The sequence below is a fragment of the Zootoca vivipara genome, chromosome Z2 (genome assembly GCF_965207765.1).
Source record: "Zootoca vivipara chromosome Z2, rZooViv2.hap1.1, whole genome shotgun sequence".
Taxonomy (NCBI): Eukaryota; Metazoa; Chordata; class Lepidosauria; order Squamata; family Lacertidae; genus Zootoca; species Zootoca vivipara.
The window spans coordinates 3398842-3412196 of record NC_142585.1 but is presented as its reverse complement, the minus strand read 5'-3'; the positions used below and the strand labels follow the sequence as shown (position 1 = coordinate 3412196).

General features: G+C 45.8%; 1 protein-coding gene across 9 annotated transcripts in view; it reads left to right on the top strand.

Moving 5' to 3' along the window:
- MBNL3 (muscleblind like splicing regulator 3) overlaps window positions 1-13355 on the top strand; it is a 135712-nt gene that overhangs the window by 96050 nt on the left and 26307 nt on the right. For 7 of the 9 annotated variants that reach the window (XR_009557026.2, XM_035102023.3, XM_060270469.2 and 4 more), the window contains 2 exons: window positions 6150-6350; window positions 7676-7912. Coding sequence is in view for 8 of the 9 variants with exons in the window: in XM_035102023.3 (XP_034957914.1) it covers window positions 6150-6350; window positions 7676-7912 (438 nt within the window). In the remaining variant the exon portion in view is untranslated. The remainder of the gene's footprint in view (window positions 1-6149; window positions 6351-7675; window positions 7913-13355) is intronic. The other 2 variants (XM_088665201.1, XM_060270474.2) reach the window with 1 other exon arrangement.

Sequence of the window (13355 nt, the reverse complement as noted above, 5' to 3'; positions counted from 1 at the left end):
GGTGAATGGTTTAACTTCAACCTTTTAAAGCCCTTAATGGTTTAGAACCAGGTAACTTGAACAATCTCCTTCACTCCTTCCTTCTTGCATGTCCCTTATGGCTTCATAAACCTTCTTAGCTGCCCCAGCCATCCCTCAATATTTTCAGACAGGCCTTGGTAAAAAGGTGCATATATTGTCTCCACTTCCGATCCATAGTCATTTTCAAGTGATATGCTGGTTTTTTAAAGAGTATTCTGCACTATGGATGTCTTTGTGTTTCCAAGTTGAGCTAAGCTGGCCCCAGTTCTAAGCCGAACTGAGACTCCTGTTTATGATATTCTGCAAAAATTTTATAGAAAAAGCAAAATTATATGCCAAAGCAACTCAAATTCTCAGCTAAGAAAACATGGAGTTATGGAGTTCAGCTTCAATGTATTTTGCAAGTGTGCGTGTATTTGTTTATTTTTGCAAGGTTCTCAGCCTGTAAGGCATGTGTAGGTATTCAGGAACCCTCAGAGGCATTGTGGGTGGCAATAAATTTTCAGAACCCAGGGGGCAAACAAAGAACATTTAAACCGCAAGTTTTGCTTTCCTGAATAAATCATTCTTATCAGACATATTAAAAAGTGTGTCCATTTCCCAACCCAGTAGTGCTTTTCAACAATCAGAGCAAGGAACCTCATCCAATAATCCGGATATCCTCCAGGCAGAGTTGAACAAGACAGTAACTTGCACCGTGACAAAACTTGTCTGGAGGAAGATTGGTCTAAATGACACAACTCACCCCCTCAACACCAACCTATAAAATCCAATTTATGTTAGTAGACACAGTAACATAACACAACAAACCTCACTGAGCTCAGGCACCTGTTGAAAAATTTGAGGCCCCTTCATCAGAACAGTTCAGCTCGCTGACAACTCGTGTCAGGATTTGGCCTAATGCAATTACCTGTGACCGGGTTACAAAGGCCTTAAAATAGACCAAACCATTGAAATACTCGTGGAACTAGGACAGGTTCTACAACAGTTGTATAAAAGGCAACTGATTTGCAATGCTCTGATTTGAGTCAGCTGTGTTCACATTGTGTAGGGTGGGGAACCAAGTCGTTTTACAAAGGCCTGTTTTCACTCTCACTTTGAGACTGGGAGCCGTGGGATACTGACCAGAATGCAAATCTTAAATTAGGACTGCAGCATCTCATTCAGAGGTAGCCAGTACGGTGTGCAGTAGATGTTGTAGGACCACAAGTCTCATCATCCCCGACCAGCTTGGCCATGCCAATGGTCAGGAATTATTTCAGTTTGTAGTCTAGTCACATCTGGAGGGTGTCCAATTGGGTCCAAACTGGTCTGAGTAATGGGGAGGAGGGTTGTGACGGACAGCTGAGCCAGACCAGCATCTGGTGATACGGTTCCCCTGAAATTCCACCAGAGGACTGGAGCTTGCCTCTGATTGGCTGTCAAGAGAGACAGTCAGAGGTGGGCAGAGCCAGCACTTTGGGCAGGAGAAAAAAGGTGACATTTCTGAGGGAGAACGTCAGTTGGAGCTGGATTTGGGATGGGAGGGAGGGAGGGAGCAGGAGAGGGTTTGTCTGAGGGAGAACTGTCTCCGGTTGGAGCAGGACATCCGCTCGGAGGAGAATATCTGTAGCTAGAGGGAAGATCCTCTTAGCTTAGAGAGGGAGGCCATGTGGAGCGTCTTGGGAGAGGATTCAGACAGGAGTTAAAGTGGAGGGCTGAGTCTGAGCCAGGGGAGGCAGGAGCTGTGGGAACAGGGACTCCCTGGGGCTCATTCCTGTTAGGAACTGAGGGTTCTTCTAAGTAAAGAAGACCCCCCCAAAAAAACCAGAAACAAGGGGTGAGTTCCATATTTATGTATAAGCTAAACAAGGCCCAAAAAAAATTAAAGGAAAAAAAAACTGGGTGTACATTTCCAAAATATAAGATAAAAAAAAATGAAACCTACATACAGCAACAGTGTTTTGCTCCTATTTGTTATGTGCAAATGGCTTTAGATACCTATTGTTGTTTAGTCGTGTCCGACTCTTCGTGACCCCATGGACCAGAGCACACCAGGCACTCCTGTCTTCCACTGCCTCCCGCAGTTTGGTCAAACTCATGTTGGTAGCTTCGAGAACACTGTCCAACCATCTCATCTTCTGTCGTCCCCTTCTCCTAGTGCCCCCCATCTTTCCCAGCATCAGGGTCTTTTCCAGGGAGTCTTTTCCAGGGAGTCCAGGGAGCCTCAGCTTCAGGATCTGTCCTTCCAGTGAGCACTCAGGGCTGATTTCCTTAAGAATGGATAGGTTTTATCTTCTTGCAGTCCATGGGACTCTCAAAAGTCTCCTCCAGCACCATAATTCAAAAGCATCAATTCTTCGGCTATCAGCCTTCTTTATGGTCCAGCTCTCACTTCCATACATCACTACTGGGAAAACCATAGCTTTAACTATATGCACCTTTGTCGGCAAGGTGATGTCTCTGCTTTTTAAGATGCTGTCTAGGTTTGTCATTGCTTTTCTCCCAAGAAGCAGGCGTCTTTTGATTTTGTGACTGCTGTCACTTCAGACCATATTTTGAGCTCTCCTCTTTCACCCTCATTAAAAGGTTCTTTAATTCCTCCTCACTTTCTGCCATCAACATATCTGTGTCATCAGCATATCTGAGGTTGTTGATATTTCTTCCGGCAATCTTGATTCCGGTTTGGGATTCATCTAGTCCAGCCTTTCGCATGATGAATTCTGCATATAAGTTAAATAAGCAGGGAGACAATATACAACCTTGTCGTACTCCTTTCTCAATTTTGAATCAATCGGTTATTCCATATCAGTTCTAACTGTAGCTTCTTGTCCCACATAGAGATTTCTCAGGAGACAGATGAGGTGATCAGGCACTCCCATTTCTTTAAGAACTTGCCATAGTTTGCTGTGCCAGATTACCGTATAGCATATATTCAACACAAAAAACAGTGACAATTAGTTGTTGACAAAGGACAGCTGGACATATAACGGGCCCCATTATCTCCAGTAGCTTAGGGCCACATCAAACCTAAATCCAGCCCTGGGTGAGGGGATTCCCCCCCCCCACCCCAGTGTGTTACACTAACTGGAATACCTCAGGAGGGGAGTTTCTAAGACAGAGGGGAACTGGCAAAAAGCGCCCCTCGCTCATGAAAAAAATGAATAAATGGTGAGGGAAGCTGTGCCATGTTAAAAGTATTAACCTGCCGTGACTAAGCAAAAGGACCCAGAGAGAAGTAACAGAAACTGAAGTGTAACAACTGATTTCTAAGTAACAAGTTTAAGAAAGGCTGTGCCTATACTGCTGTGTTTAAGCCTGTGACATCCTTGTATTTAGTTTAAGTGATAAGTTAACTTCTACCTGAAAGAATGCATCTCCTGACCCAACTTGTTTCACAAACTTCTTATTTCTATGAGTAAAACTTTTATTGTTTGTTCAGCTTCTGCCTAAGGCTCCAAATCATGCAAGTTTTCCCTCACGCAGGACCCCCACAAGATAACCTGTGGTAAATTGTAGACATTCATTTAATTGGTGTACCATGAGGTGGGGGCAGTTAGCGGGCTGGATCCACTACTTTATTGGTGGCTAGCTAGCGGTGGGATCTGCTACAAGGAATTATTGGTTTGTTTTTGTTCTTATTTTATTGTGTATTTTTTAAATTGTATTTTTATGTTGTGAGATCCATGGATGAAGGGCAGAATAATAATAATAATAATAATAATAATAATAATAATAATAATAATAATAATAATACACATCTAAAACAGGGGTGACTCAGGAAGAGGGTGACTCTTTCTGGGAGGCAGGGGCTGCATCACCTCAGGGACAGGTGATGGGGTGTACAGTGGTACCTCGACTTATGAATAACTCTACTTACGAATGTTTCTACTTACGATCGGAGCTCTGTCCGCCATCTTGGATGCAGTTTAGATAGGATTTTTTCGACTTACAAATTTTTAGATAGGGTTGTGTCACAGGCGCGGTAGCGGCTACTCTAGAGTAACGACTCCTCACGACGTTGCCTTTTCATGCTTTTATTTGGTGAAAGCTATTTACAGTGCAGAGTCAGTACTATGTTGTACATGTTGTCAGTGTGGGTCAGAACCTCCGAATGGGGGTTCCCGCGTTTTCCTCCAGCAAAGTAGCCTGGGAACATTGAATCTCCGCCCCCGCCGCTTCTTGCGCAATTCCGGCGTTGGCGGGAGCGGTCTTCTGGTTGCGCTTTCCCTGCTTCCCATTTCCTCTCCTGAGCGGAGCAATGGCTCTGATACCCTACCTGAGCCATGTCCTCTACTTCCTGATTCCCCGCTGGAGACACCCCCCTCCCCGCTCCCACTGGCGCTGGGAGATGAGCTTGAGCTTAAGAGGGGAGGAGGCTGCCTGTAGCTGCTCTCCCTCACAGGTTGCTTTCTCCCAATGCATTCCTATGGGATCCAACTTACAATTTTTTCGACTTACAAATGTGCGTTCGGAACACATTAAGTATGCTGTATGCTGATATTGTAGAGAGGAAAAGGGTATGGGGCAACTGCCCTATCAGGAAAGATTATAGAATGGGGAAGGATGTTAGTTTAGAGCAGTGGTTTTCAAGCAGTGTGGTGTGGCACCCTGGTATGCCTTGAATGCTGGTCAGGAGTCAGGACAACCCTGTCCTATCTTTCCTTCCCTCCCTCCCTCCTCTGATGCCATCTCACATCTCTGCCTCTGAAAGGTTTGCACAGGTGCAGCAGCCCTGGCTAGGTGACTGGTGTCTCTGGGAGGTGCAGCTCAGAGACCAGGGGCTGCTTCCCAGAGGACTCCCAAGGGGAGTGGAGAGGAGGCTCAGGGAACACTCCACAAGGGAGGGTGCTCAAAAAGGGGTGAGGGACGTAACTGGGCTCCTGAGCCCCACAGGGTGCTGCTAGGGTTGCCAGACTCAATAGTGGGCAGGCCTTTTGTGCCTTTAATTGCCCTTCTCTCTTTTGAGTCTGGAAACCTAAAAGAGAAACCAGCAGACCCTTTGTTTAATTTCCAAGTAAAGGGTCTGCTGGTTTCTCTTTAAGGTTTCCAGACTCAAAAGAGAGCAGGGCAATTAAAGGCACAGAAGGCCTGCCCACTATTGAGTCTGGCAACCCTAGGTGCTGCAGAAAGAAGGTAGTCGGTCAAGGGAGCCGTGGACTCAAAAAGGTTGAAAACCTCTGGTTTAGAGGAATTTTGAATAAGAGATAACATGAAGGAAGTGTACAAAATTATGCATGGCATTGAGAAAGTGGATAGAGAAATAATTATTTTTCTTGTAACACTAGACTACATAGCCATCCAATGAAAGGTGAATGTTGGAAGATTCAGGACAGAGAAAAAAAAGTGTCTCTTCTTACACTGCCTAGTTAAACTATGGAATTCTCTCCCCCAGGAGACAGTGATGGCCTCCAACTCCTCCCTTTAAAAGAGGATTAGACAAATTCATGGAGGAGGAAGAAGAGCCTAGCAGTGGCTAATAGCCAGGATGGCTATGCTATGCTCTGCCTCCACTGTCAAAGGCAGTACATTTCTGAATCCTAATTGCTAGAAATTGCAGGAGGGGATAGTGCCCCTGTGCTCACGTTCTGCTTTTCTTAGCCTGGCTGGAAGCAAGGCTAATAGCGGGCAGCCAAAAGTGTAATGTAAAACTGAAGTTACGGGTTGATTCTTGACATGTGTTGCTTTAAGAAACCCAAAAGGTACCAGCCCTTTTGTCTATGCCAGGGGAGCTCCTTGCCAGCTTATCCGCCATGTGTCTCATGTCCAGAATTGGCTTGATCCCTTAACTCCCACTGGTGAATGCTTAATTGGGAGGTGCAGGGTAGGGGGGCTGTGTTAATTGCCCAAGGTGCCTCCTTAATTGTGCCATTAAGCTCTTAACGATCGTGGCTGTTCCTTGTCCATACTGATGAAGATGCTTCTTGTGCTTGAAATGCTCTAGACACGTTCGAATCAATGAAAGCGGGAGGAGAAGATCAGAAGCAAACCGAGAGGATTAATAGACTGAGAACAAGAGTCCTCCTCTTAGCCAGTGCAACTGAATCAAACATTTCCAGAGCAGGGGGTACAGGAGGTTGGACACAGGACCAATGCATTCTAAGGCCCTGCTAACTCCATGACCATTGCTTTCTCCTCTTTCCTGACAGACAACTTTTCCTGTGACTCCTTCGCTTGCAACTAGCCCCACCATGGCATTCAGCCCCTACCTAAGTCACGTCTCTCCTGGAATGGGCTTGGTTCCTGCAGAGCTGTTACCAAATACGCCTGTCCTGGTGTCTGGGAACCCAGCTGTTTCTGTGGCAGGGAGCTCCACTGGGCAGAAAATGATGAGGACAGACAAACTGGAGGTATCTTGCACCCTGTACCAAATGGTGATGGTTGCTTTGCTTAGATGAGGAAGACAGTTCTTAACAAAATTTGATTGGGCACCTTTTGCCCAAATGTACTTGCACTATGGAAGTTCTGCTTAAGAGAGGAGAGGGGTACGGATTCTGAAACCCTTTCTTCGTTATGGCTCGGAACTAATTCCCCATTTTTTTGAAGTCTCAGCTATACCAGTTCCTTGACAACAGTGTAACATGTATATTGTTTGACCTCTTAATCCAAAGACAAGGAAGCTCTTAAAGCCTTTTTCTTAATTGGCACTGGAGTACGCTTTATCCCTTTTTCATAAGTTGAAGATCACTGTTTGCTTAAAATTGCTTCTCAGCTTCTGTCATCTTTTCTGGGTTTGAGAGTTTTATTGTGAAGAACGGAGTCAAGGGTCACTGGGGCTCAGCCTTCAGGAGTGTTGCTAATAAAGTGGAACTGCCTCTACCTGACCCAAATCACCAGGACTTGTTTACAAAACCAAGGAAATCCTGGAGTAAGAGGTTGATTATTCAGTGCTGTCATCTTGGATCAGCAAACCTTGTTTACATGGGTGGGAGATACCAGCTGGTTTTATTTCTTCCAGCCCTCCTTGCTCACCATCTCAGGTCTCTACAGGCTGGCACAGAATACTAAAATTGATGCAACCTTCTGTCCCCTAGGAAATGACTGCCCTACTGTTTCAGTAGCTAACAGTCCAGTAGGAAATGGAGGTGAACCAGGAGTCCCTACTAATATAGTGGCTGCACTTTTTCAGTAATATAGGTGTGATCTTGCTTCTGTTGGCTGGGAAGAGCTGTCACTCAGTAGCAGAGAATCTGTAAAGCATGCAGAAGGTACCAGCAGAGAATAGGGTCTCACAGCCAAGCAGAGCAGGACCTAACCCCTGCTTATCAGCTAGGGATTGCGCCGCAAACCTCTTCCTCAGTGCATTGCTTTTTGCAGTGCCTTGCAAGGTGCTTTGATGTCCCAACTTCAGAACTTCAGAGCACCTTGCACTTGACATCACACCGATTGCCAGGTGGGTGGCACTGCCCACCTGTCAGATTCGGCCTGTGAGGCCAACCCTGATAAGGATCTGCCCTGTATAGCCAAAAAGCTTCCGCAGCCCTGCTTTAAATAAATGGGATGGAGGTGCAATGAGACGAAACATGACACTTAGTTGAGGGGCAGCTGAGATTTGTCTCCGCCCTGTGCTTTTCTTAGCCCTTTATGTTCACATTGGGAGAGAAATGGGAAAGTGGTTTTTCCTGGGTGTTTTCATGAATTTTTCCTGGTTCAAATAATGTGGCTTTCTTTTAAGGTTTGCCGGGAGTTTCAACGTGGCAACTGCACACGCGGCGAGAATGACTGCCGTTACGCTCACCCGATTGATATTGCCATGGTAGACACAAACGAGAACACCGTGACGGTGTGCATGGATTACATCAAAGGGCGGTGCTCCCGGGAGAAATGCAAGTACTTTCATCCCCCTGCACACCTGCAAGCCAAAATCAAGGCAGCTCAACATCAGGTGAATCAAACCGCTGCAGCCGGAATGGTAAGGGGGCCGTCGCCCAACAAGGCCTTTGCCTTTGCAAAATGTGGTGTGTTTGGCCCACAAGGAGAGAAGGAGGGGCAAGGGGAGCCTCTCCCACCATTTGTAATAGCACCAGAGTTGTCCCATCACATCTCACCATACACAGTCCAGTCCTGTTTGTGTCAACCCCACCCTGCACATTCCCTATGCATGGGGGTCCCATATATCCTGGGGCTTTTAAAATGACGCACCAGCCCTTTCCTCCCCTAGAATCACTGAGTTGGAAAGGGCTTCAAATGTCACAAAATCCACTACCCCCTGCCAATGTAGAAAATGTCCCCATTTTATTCCTTTGCTTCACATTCAGCCTAAAAAAAGAGTTGTGAAGAACCCAAGAGCTTGCACATGGCATTATCCTGTCTCCCTGCTTCGCCCCCCACCCCCAGCGGTGGCTCAGCTGCACAGCTCATAACTGCTAGCAGCTTCACATTCATGGTAGTGGGCCCAAGCCTGTGGAACTCCTTGCATAAGTTTGTGCTTCCAAAGGTGCATGGGGTGGGCAAACATGCTTATGTGCCCAGCAAGGAAACCTTACAGTAAACCCTAAATACAGTGGTACCTCAGTTTAAGTACACAATTGGTTCCGGAAGTCTGTACTTAACTTGAAGCATACTTAACCTGAAGCGAACTTTCCCATTGAAAGTAATGGAAAGTGGATTAAGCTGTTCCAGACGGGTTCGCAGAGTACTTAAAAGGAAAGTACTCAAACCGAAGCGTACTTGAACCGAGGTATGACTGTAGCTATATTTTGCATGCAAAGCACAATGCTTATTAGATATTGTAGCTGAAAAGTAACAACAACAACAATCTTTATTACGGTCCATAGACCCATCAATTCGTTACCAAGCGATACACAGCTGGGACACCCCGCCCTCAAACCACTCAGACATCTTACTCAAATTCGGAATAGGAAACATTAGTTCTTGTGACCACCGATAAAAACTTTGCCACTGCTAGTGTTCTGGCATTTGACCGGTCTTCCAATAGGAACCTGATATAGAAATCCTGTGATTTTCCTGGGAGCAAGGCTAGCAGGGGTGAAATCACTTCAGCCCTAGCTTGCTCAAACTTCCCACAGTGCAGCACAATGTGTTTTATAGAATCTACATCATGGGTGCACGAGCACAGTCTTTCCTGGTAGGGTACTCCTCTCATCCTGCCCTCCAGCACTGCAGAGCTGAAAAGTAAATAAAACAGGCATCCCGCTGAACAGAATCCAGTTTGCCTGGAATGATCCAGGAAAACCTGCCACACTCAACATGTTCATAGAATTGTGGAGTTGAAGGGATCACAAGGGTCTTCTAGTCCAACCCCAGCAATGCAGGAATCTTTTGCCCAATGTGGGGCTTGAACCCACAACCCCGAGATTAAGAATCTCATGCTCTACTGACTGAGCTGTCCATCGTGAGCCATCTTGCCAGTCAGTTGTGGGACTGAGGCTCCCATCATCCATCCCTTTGGCCGTGCTTGTTAGGGCTGGTGGGAGCTGGAATCCAACACAGGTTCTCATCCTCTGTGGTAAGGAGAGGCAAAAAAAAGGCTTTTAAAAATGGTGTGTCGGTGTTTGAGTTCAGGGGAAGGCTGAATAATTTATTGTTGTTATTTATCTATGCCCATTAAAAACAGTTTAACACACATTAAAATCACATGAATAAGCTGGATCCTAAAAATATGTACCTCAAGAGTCAAAGAGTCAGGGGTTAAAGAGGAGTGTCTTCAGCACCCAGCGACATCTGCAGTAATGGTGCCAGGTGCAGCTCTGTGGGAAGGGCATCCACAGCTTAGCATGGGAAATAGCTGTGGTACAATTTGGGGTCTCCCTGTGAAACAGACTGGCAGAGGAGCTAGAGCAGATAAAAGGAAGAGCTTCTTCACACCCAGCATGTTGTTAAGCCATGGCATTTACTGCCATGGAGTGTGGTGGCAACCACTGGTTTCTGTAGCCTTGAAAGATGATTTGACAAATCCATGACAATCAGGAGAGTTCGCTTGGTGGTTGTTACTCATGAGAATAGCATGGATCTGCCACATCCAAATGACCAGTTCCTTTGGACAAGCCATGGCAAAGGCCTTTGTGGCGGAATAGTGCCTGATGATGATTCCGGTTCATCACTCCCATGATAGGCAGGTGTTCCCTGGGAGGCGGAGCTAGAAGGCATTCTAAATGGAGGGGGAACAACCCTTGAAAGGCAGTTGGGGGTTGGCAGTGGGGAGTGGAGGGTTAGAGAGGGAGCAGGGGGTTAGGTTTGGTTGGATGGGAAGAAGAAAGGATATAACGGTTATTATCAAGATGCAGGAGATGTATTAACAAGTCTGTATTATATGAAAAGAAGATATGCACTTTTAAGAACCAGAGAAATCCATGTTTTCAAGTTAAATAATAAAGTTAAATGTGCCTAAACGTTCGTGGACTCGGGCAGTGTCTCAGTACCTTCAGAGGTGTGACTAAGAGGCAAGAACAAAGCTTTCCTGTGGAAGAGGAAACTGTTTGCTTTTTCTCCTGTCATACAAAGGGCTGGTTAGTGAAGCCAAAAGAGCCACATAGTTGCTTAAGGGAGAGGCAAATTGTAGCAGTAAGGATCCATGGGAGGGAGACCCCCCCTGGTGGCAATAGGTTTCGAACGCAGAGCCCTGAGGTACCCTGGAGACAAGTCCAATTTGGACACTGGAGGTTTACTCCCGTTTGTATAGAAGCACAGGGAGAACCTCTGTTGTTAAAGCAGTGAGGGGTGGGAAACGGGGAATCCCTCACATTTATTTGGTGGCAGCATCGTGATTCGAAAACAACACCCACACACTGAGTGAAGTCGAATAAGACAAATAAATCCTGTCAGAAAATGGCACATTTACGAAGGGGTAGAGAGGCAAAGGGAGGTGTGAGAACTGAAGTCGCCAGGGTCTTGCCACCCAAATAGCTTTGCATTATTCATTGCCTTCCTTTCAAGGCTCCGTGTTTGCCTTGTACCTCTTGAGTTTGGGGGCAGCCTTGCCAGTCAGAGAACAGAAGTTGCTAGGCTACCAAAGAAATACCCCAAAACAAGTCCCAAGAAGTTGTCATCTGTGGCACATTGACAGGCAAAATGGAAAAAGGGGAGGGCATGAGGAAAGCATGAAAAAATACAACTTTTCCCATTAGAACTAGGTTTTTTTTAAAAAAAAAAACAACCACAACTTTTGCAGCAAGCTTTTCAGCACCCAAAATGCAAACAATTTAACAATGTATAATAATAATAATAATAATAATAATAATAATAGTCTGAATTATATAGTAATTATCTGAATTATTTGGGAATTTGTAACCAATTCTGAATGCTTGCTGGAAAATGGGACCCCCATAAAGTTTTCTCAGGTTCCAGGTGTTTCTGCATCTCAAGGCAAACCTTGCTGTGTTACTTCAGTTGCCACAGGGCCCTCCACTGTGCATGTGTCATCTGTTTTTTAATATATTGTATAATGCACTCATTTTGTTTTGTTTTGTTTTGTTCTCTTCACCTGCTCCACAATGTCCGCTCTCTTTTTGATGCATTTCTGCTTGCTGTTTTTTCTGTTGTTGTGCTTGAACCCCCATCCCCTTCCTTGGCTCATTACCATCATGCGCTCGCTGCCTGCTAATTAAGACTCAGCCAGCTGTCCGATCACTGAAGCGACCCCTCGAGGCAACCTTTGACCTGGTACTTGGACCTCTCACCTTCTCGCTTTGCATGTCACCATCTTTAGACTGCATGGAATACATCTCTCTCTCCCCCCCCCTCTGTCTGTCTCTGTCTTTCTCATATTTGTTGTATATTGTGTGTTACCTAAGGAGAGTGCCCATCAGATAGGAAATAATGTCCCATTCACTCCACTGTCCCACCAAAGGAAACTATGCAGGTACCTTTCACTACCCTCCTCCTCCAAAAAGTCCAGATGTGGTTATGGAGCAATGCAATTATTACAGTGTTTTTCAATCAGTCTGTTTTCAAACAGCGACAGCTGCCACATTTTTATAGCATGGAACACAGAAGGATCCATTTCACACCTTTGGTCTGAAATGTCTTGGGAAGCCTTCAAGGAATTTCAGTGGCAGGGAGCCGAGGGCCCAGCCAAGGCCCACACTTTAGTGGGCACATTGCCACCCTAATTGCTGCTCACATGCCAATGCACAGACACAACTCGGAATGCTTGGGAGTGCTCTGGCTTGTTTGGCATGATTTGGTGGTGGGCTTTGAGCAGCAAACCTTCATTAGGAATTGTTTGTGTCCAAACCTAGCCTTGCAGTTGACAAAAGACACAATTCAGACAGCAGAGACAGGTCTGGTTCCTGGCTTTTGAATCTGATTCAGGCCAATCAGTTTTGTATTATCAGCTCTTATCTACAGTAGGCGCTTTGGAATTTCAGAAGAAGCCCTTTCCAAGATGGTACCAAACACCATTCATGGGGGTGGACGGGTTTACCCAGGACTGAACTTGGGTCTAGGGCTGCCCCACTTCCACCCAGTTTCACAGTCTCACTGCCAGGTTGCAAAACTGGTGGTGCAACTTCCATGGGGGGTGGGAACTTGTCGAAGTTCCCTTGCTCCTGTTGACTGGTGCTACCACCAGAATGATTCATTTGGTTTGGGTGGGGAGAGGCCAGCTGCCAGCCACTCAGAGTAACAAGCTTGGGAAAGTTACCTCTCTGAAAATGCAAATGCAAACAGGGGAGGCAGTTTCTCTCCTAAATTCCGCTCTGAACTTGGGCTGAACGTCTAATCATTCAAAAGCTCATCCCAGCCTCCCCTGGGTCGCCTTCTGCATGCGGAGTGTGCATCCTGCTGCTGAGCTTTTGATTTTTCCTTTTTTCCACAGCTATGAACCACAGGACCCAGTCAGGGGGATGACTGTACTTTCTAGCAGGCTAGCAGGTCCCGTCTGCTATTGCATTCTTTTCATGCTGCCAGAGTCTGCTGCAGGAAACCTATTCAGAGCAAAATCAGAGTCAAAGTGAACATTTCGTTCTTTGTCTAGCCTGGCAGCTCCCTGGTTAAGTCTGCTGACCTCTTTTAGAACAAAGGCAGCTAGAGACTTTAGTATGTGCTGCTGTCTTTGACTAGATAACCTGCTAGATATAAGTATTTAGAAGTGGATTAATGGATTTAAAAGGCAGCCCTGATTCATGGGTTTTGTGGATGTTAAAATTGCCTTTAATATAAATATGCTTAAACCCGGCAAACGTAGAAGATGTTTTTTCCCCCACACCGATTTTCTTCCACTGTTGGATGGAAAGCTGAACCTAAGGTTATGTTTCTTACAATATTTCAAAAAATCATGGAGCTGGAAGGGACCACGAAGGGTCATCTAGTCCAAAACTGTAGTGCAGGAATTTTTCGCTCACCATGGGACTCAAACCCCCAACCCTGAGATTAAGAGTCTTGTGCTCTTAATC